This window comes from Physeter macrocephalus, chromosome 11, assembly GCF_002837175.3.
Source record: "Physeter macrocephalus isolate SW-GA chromosome 11, ASM283717v5, whole genome shotgun sequence".
In the NCBI taxonomy this organism is placed as follows: Eukaryota; Metazoa; Chordata; class Mammalia; order Artiodactyla; family Physeteridae; genus Physeter; species Physeter macrocephalus.
In genome coordinates this window covers 89,033,053-89,040,113 of record NC_041224.1, presented here as the reverse complement: position 1 = coordinate 89,040,113, position 7,061 = coordinate 89,033,053, and the positions used below count along the sequence as shown (strand labels likewise).

At 38.4% G+C, this 7,061-nt stretch overlaps 1 protein-coding gene across 1 annotated transcript in view; it reads right to left on the bottom strand.

Moving 5' to 3' along the window:
• The window catches only part of ATP8B4 (ATPase phospholipid transporting 8B4 (putative)), a 257,286-nt gene that overhangs the window by 43,978 nt on the left and 206,247 nt on the right, over positions 1–7,061 (bottom strand). The window contains exons 21-23 of the mRNA XM_055088239.1: positions 5,062–5,209; positions 2,080–2,263; positions 1,178–1,401 (exon numbers count right to left, since the gene is read on the bottom strand). Coding sequence (XP_054944214.1) covers positions 1,178–1,401; positions 2,080–2,263; positions 5,062–5,209 — 556 coding nt within the window. The remainder of the gene's footprint in view (positions 1–1,177; positions 1,402–2,079; positions 2,264–5,061; positions 5,210–7,061) is intronic.

The following is a 7,061-nucleotide window of genomic DNA, read 5'->3' as shown; positions in this document are numbered from 1 at the left end:
CAATGGAATATCACTCAGCCATAAAAAGAAACGAAATTGAGATATTTGTAGTGAGGTGGATGGACCTAGAGTCTGTCAAACAGAGTGAAGTAAGTCAGAAAGAGAAAAACAAATACCATATGCTAACACATATATATGGAATCTAAAAAAAAAAAAAAGTCATGAAGAACGTAGGGGTAAGACAGGAATAAAGACTCAGACCTACTAGAGAATGGACTTGAGGATATGGGGAGGGGGAAGGGTAAGCTGTGACAAAGTGAGAGAGTGGCATGGACATATATACACTACCAAACGTAAAATAGATAGCTAGTGGGAAGCAGCCGCATAGCACAGGGAGATCAGCTCCGTGGTTTGTGACCACCTAGAGGGGTGGGAGAGGGAGAGCAATTATACTCCAATAAAGATGTTAAAAAAAAACACAAGAGGAAGGAAAAACAATTGAAGAAATCTCTAATGATAGTTATGGTTACCATTTCATTCTCAAGGACAACCTTTTTCTTTTTTTGCTGTTGTTTAAAATATTGATGCCATTTTTTATTCATAAATATATTTAAATGCTATAAGTCTTACATTTCACAGTTGATACCCAGGGTCAAAACTTTCCTGATATCCAAGATATGGGCTTAAGTAACCTTTAAAATGTCTAAAAGTAGATATAAAAATAGAATCCTAATTTACAAATTTGCTAATTTTTCTTCCCTGCTACCAACATAACCTGTGGATCAATTTTTAGCTGATGAATTGCTGTCGAACAGCCTTGAGGTCAGGGTAGCAATTCCTTCCCCTGATTTAAAATATTTACATTCAGTGTGTTGGGTGAGTGATTATCTTTCCAACAGATATGCCTCCACTTTTCTTATTACTGTTTCTCAGATTCTGAATTAAAACTCTACATCAAGCTTACCTGTCATCATACCCAAAATTTCAATAAAAACTTTAAAATGCACAGGAAGGAGTCGTCATTAGTTACTATGTAAATAAGCAAAAAATAAAACTCTAGCTAAATATATATTCTTCTTGGGTTCAGAGCTCAAGTCAACTATCAATTACATAATTTCTCACACTGTCATTTATATTAGACATATAAAAATGATCTCTATTGATTAGTAAAGAGCCATGAAAAACAGTCATCTACAATCCAGGGGATCATATAAAAGAAAGAAACTTTTTTACCAACCTGGGCTGAGAAACCACAGAAGAAACCAAACCAGAAATGCACAAGTGTGAATGCAAAATTCTTATAGAAGAAATAGCATAAGAATTTGCACATTCGGAAATAGGACCACCTTCCATGAACAAGGAGAAGCCTTTGGAGGTATCTAAACTGTGCAAATGCGTAGTCGCTGGCTAGGACTGCCTGCAGTCCTTCCTGGCCGCTGATGCCGACACCAATGTGAGCACCTACAAAGGAGAAGAGGGACAGTTTCACTCCCCAAACAAAGACACAACCTCTTTGCAGAACCTATCACTCCTCTTTTTTAAATTTATTTTTAAATTTTTGGCCACACCACTCGGCTTGCGGGATCTTAATTCCCCGATCAGGGATCAAACCCGGGCCCACAGCAGTGGAAGCGCCAAGTCCTAACCACTGGACCGCCAGGGAATTCCCCTATCACTCTTCTTGTATGTTATTATTTATTCACAGAAACCCATAGCATTTATAATTTTTCCCATACATTATCTCATGAAACACTCATGATAGGTATTTATCCTAGTTTTTCAAAAGAAAATTGACTCAGAAAGTTCAGTAACTTGAACAAAGTTTTACAATTTGTAAGTGGCAAAGCTGGGACTAAACCTTAGTGTTGGGACTGTGTATCTAATGTTCATTCCTCTACACCATAGCTACTTATTTCTCCAAACAGTGACCAATACATAAATGATTTAATTAAAGACAAGGTGTTTTCTTTTTTTTTTTAATGAATGCTAATAATGGTGGATGAATTGAGCCCTAAAAGTATTCATTTCAGGAACACTGGGAAAATTAAATTGCAATGCAATCTCCATTACATACTGCCAAGTGCTGAACCTGGGAGCTCCAGGTCTGCAGCACACCCCATTGAGCGAATGTCCCCTTACTTTTGATCATGCTGACGTCATTGGCTCCATCACCTATGGCCAAAGTGATAGCATTTCTGTGCTTCTTCACCAGCTCTACTACTTGAGCTTTCTGGAGAGGGGTGACTCGGCAGCAAACCACAGTCTTACACATGCAGGCAAGTTCTAGAAGATCGTTCTTGACATCACTTTCTAGAGCATGGGCCTACGTTATTTTTTTTTTTAAGCCACAATAGAACGAGAAATAATAAATGAGAGATGTCATTTGGGAAGCAGATTTCTTGTTTCTCAGCTGATTTCTAAACAGTTTAATTCACTTCAACAAGTCATTGTTGACTCAGGGCCACACAAACAACAAAAGAAAAGAGTGTTGAACTCCTACTTAGTGCCAAGGAATTTTACCATAAAAGTAAAAGATGCAGTGCCCTGTGTTTCTTCCTTGATGCATTATCATGCTGCATTGGAGAGATACAGTTGAATGCTGGAAAAGGTCCGGAACCCACTAAAATAAGGAAAAGCAAAGGCCAGAACCAATCCATCACCTCACCAAGTTTAGAATGAACTACAAAATGATGATTTGTCTGTTCTACATGATGACATTTTTGTTTCCTTTGCACTGTTGTTTTGTATATCTAGTGTTTGTTGTTGTGGTTGTTAATGTGAGAGCAAATGAGAAGCAGATGATCTGGAGATTAGCCCTTGAAGAACATAGTGACTGAAATCAAGAGAGCCCTGTGCAAAGGGTGACATGCAACCTGTGTCTCAGACAGGGTTCCCCAACCATTTTTTACACCCTTGCACTTCTCCAGATACATCAGAGCCTTTAGACATACCAAAGAAGGACTGAAAAAGAGAACATAATCCTTTGTAATTAAGTACAATTTTTTTCTAGAAAACATCTCTACATTATTTAATAAACACATTAAGAGAAAACAGGAATCCACCTAAACTTTGAGTCATCATTATCTTTGAATGAATCTTTAGCAAGATGTTCACAGCCCATTCACACTCTGGCCCCTATATTCCTTTTGAGTCTGTCTTCTACCACCACCTTCAGGTTTACTCTTTACTCCTGTCAGGCCAAGTTGCTTGTTTCCATAATTTGGCAGGTTCTTTCTTGCCTTTGTGCCTTTGCACTTGCTGTCTCCTCTACCTGAAAACATCACTTCCTCCAGGAAGTCTTCCCTGATTTTCCCATGAGGAACTAAATGTGCTGCTTTGCCTCTATGCTCTCAAAGCACTGTGTCCATTCCTCCTTATAGTATTTGTCATACCACTGTGAGATTAGCTCTCACCAGATGACAATCCCTAAAACAAGGACTGTGTTCTCTTCACATCCTTATCCTCAGCCTCTAGCACGGTGACCTGGGCATGCTTAATGAATGTTAATGGGATGAATGGAAGGATGGGTGAATGAGTATAAAAACATGACTCTGATGTAGAAAATTCTCATGTCAAAGCCTACAATTCTTAGGGGAAATAGTGAGTTAGCTTTCTCAAATATAATTACCCTCTCTGAAAGAGAAAGCGTGTAACTGGCTGTCTTGCTCAGAATGGTTCCCATCTCTCTCTTTTCTTTTTTCTTTATTATCAACAAGTGAAAAACCTAGACACAGACTGTGAGAAAGAAAGACCCAACTACATTCTGCAAAGCATCAAGATTTGAGCAAATTGGAATCATGATTTTTTTTTAAAAAAAAACTTCTGACCATACTAGCAGAAACACACTCCTTAAATTAAAAATGACATTTCATGGTTTCATAAGCTTCAGGCTTTGAGGCTGAGGGGTTCTTGAACAGTGTCTATCTTAGCTCTTTCTTTCAACAGATTTAGAGACAGAGAGAGAATCATGTATGTTATCACCTTAGTACTCTAACTGCCCACACACTGGCCTCTGTGAGCCTGAGGGAAAGTCAAAGCACAAGTCATCAGGGACCCTTTCCCTATTGTGGTTGGTCCGTGGGCAATTCAGCTTGAAGACCACCAGCTCTAAGTCCCAGCTGACAGGCTTAGAATTTTCAGTTGCTGCTCATGTGTGCAAAGGAGAAGTTCGTGTCATCTGGACAAACTTTCAACTAAGCTTGGCCTGCAACTGAGCTCTGTAACTTTCCATGGTGTAGAAGGCAACACATCATTACGTCTGGAATCCAGCTGGATAACGCTCTAAGCACTAAGAGCTAACAGACAGCTGATCACAAGGGGGGAAACACAATATACTCATTTCCAACTTCTTTTGTCCTCTAAGAAACTGTCTATAAGAAGATACGTTTATTTTCCAAACTCTGAAAAGTGAAAAATGATCATCAAAGCCAGAGAAAGATGTGAGATTAGCTCTTTGTGCATATAAATGATAATTTCACTGGAGTACAATCAGAGCTTTTGTTTTCTAAATTAGAAACTCAGAAGAGCTTTTGATACTTGTTCAAGATTTGGAACCTGAACAACATTAAAAGTACAATGCAAGTTTATTCTATTACGACAAGAACCAGGTTTCCTAATCAAAGCAAATTGTTTGGCATCGCTCTAAAATGCTGCCATTTAGAAAAACCACTAGGGGTATCTTAATGGCAATAATTTGGTGTGGTAATTATATGAAGGTCAGGTTGTGCTCTGCAAATCACAAACATTAGCAAGAGCAATAATTGCAACACACCTATCCAGTTGCATTATTGTAATTAAACAACGGGAAGCTGTGACACTCTCCCTCAGAAAAGCACTTAAACAGTACTGCTAAACGGTCTGTAGTCACTTAGACAAGATTGACAGCCTCTGAATTCAGTATTTCTTAGATCCTCCCCTTCACTGTGGTGGTTCAAGCAATAATGTATGAAATATATATTAGAAGTTTCCCTTTCCTTTGCAAACAGGAAATCAGTGCATATGCCCTATTTCTAGTAGTGTCCTTTGTTTTGAATACACAAAAAAAGATTTCATTATGACAGCACAAAAGAAATGATTATTGGGGTGGAGAAAAAGAAACAAAAAAGCCTTAAGCAAACTCACCAAACTGTGGCCATTTATGATTAAGGCATAATCCCCTGTTACGGTTTCTTCTATAACTGAGTCCAACTCCAGCGGCTGCTTTTTTTCAAAAACTACATGGCCATTGGAAAAACTTCTGTTTTGTCCAAACAAATTTTCCTTTGCTTTCCTTAAAGGAGAGGGGAGGAAGGCAAATCATAACAAAGTATACAGAGCATACCTATTAACTCTAAGGAGAGACTGGCCTAGAGGTAAATTCATTTCATCACTATTCAGACAGACTGACAGTTTCAGTAAGCTAGCTGGATAATTCTTTGCGATGGGGATATCATAGCAAATTTGCAAATTCCAGGAAGTAGGAGGGTAAACATAAGGAAAACAGAATCATCTCGAACGTTTTAAATTACCTAAAAGCTAAATCATCATCTTGAGGTCGGCTTGAACTAGGGGCTCTTGATAAATTTGATACATAAGGTTACCTGAGCTTCATGGACTTAAGAACCACGGATCTGGCACCTGATGTTGTTAAACAGTGGAAGGGGAAAGACTAAAGACAATTGATGAAATCTTCTAGGAATTCCAGGGAATTCTGTATATAAAATAATCAACTTGTAGAACAATGTAATATGATCCAACTTAAAACGGCAGTCTTCTGAGAAGCACATCTTTTAGAAATTTGACAATAAAAACAAATAAAGGCATTTACTGAATTGGCATAGTCATTATAACATAATGGAATATTTTAAGTGAAAATTGTACTCATCAGCTGAAACAATAGAATAAATCTTCTGGGAAAGAAACTACAGACACCAAAGTGTAGAGGGTAGTTCCAAATGGAAACTCCCTCCAGTGTCCTAGATCTAATCAGCACTATAGAATAACCCTGCCCACAACTCAACCATCTCTGCTGTTTAAGAGGAAGATTGTACGGTGACTTAACACCGTTAGAAGTGGCATTTTATTCTTCTCTTCAAAATGGAAAGACAATGCCTTTAAAGGAAGGAAAATTTCCTCTCCGAACCCCTTGGATGACAGGCTCTGAAGTAACATAGGGCAAGCTGACATGACTGTTAGAACTTTCAGTCACCACCAGGGAACTACACAGTCGGCGCTCCGGAAGTTGAGTGCCAAAGCCAGCCACCAACACTTTAGGCCACAACTAGCATATACGAAACAAGTGCCCAGGAGAGAATGGGGAGTGAGAGACAGGCCAGAAAATGGATGTTTTGTCTTACAGCAAAACGAAATGGCTCCCCAAAGACTCATCTTATGTAGAAAGCATTTATTTAAATGGTTTTTTGCTGTGGCTCCTCTGAAAGAAGAGAATGTTCACATTACAAAAACAATCATTTTAGCCCTCAGCTTTCTAATTATTTGAAAATGTAACACTAATTTGTTTACAAGTTAAGTTTTTTTAAAAAAACACATCTTCTGGCTCAACATCTCCTTTCTGCTGTCCAGGACCAAAATCGTATCCTGCATTTAGGAACCCAGAGAACCCAAAGGTTACATGCCCTTGGCTCCAGGGATGATATTATACGTTTTAGCAATCAGTTTGCAGAATCAAAGAAAAAGATTTATAAAGTCAGATTATAAAGTCAGAGAGCTATGTGTGAAGTTTAGGGAGTTAAGGAGGGGAGTGGGAGGGAGAACAGACATGAAAAATCATTGTTTTAAGTGGGAGATACAGGGCTTTTGCATCAGATACTCATGTCACGGAATCCTCCTCACACTCATGAAAATTTACAGTCCAAATAATGAAGAAAGCAAGAGAGACAAGTTCCTCCAAAATGAACACTTCTCTGACAGTGTTGCAGAGCTCATAAATTAGGTCCTCAGAAAGCACCAAAGGGCAAACATCTCCTGAAGTTTCCTTTTCAGTAAAGTTCTCACTTGCTGTATAAATGACTCAAACTGTTTTCCCCCAGAGAATGAAAATATTTCAAGAAGGGTGAAGTTCATGAAGTATTGGCTGAAATTCTATTTACTTAGGATTTTTTTCCCCTAAACTGTCTTCCTAA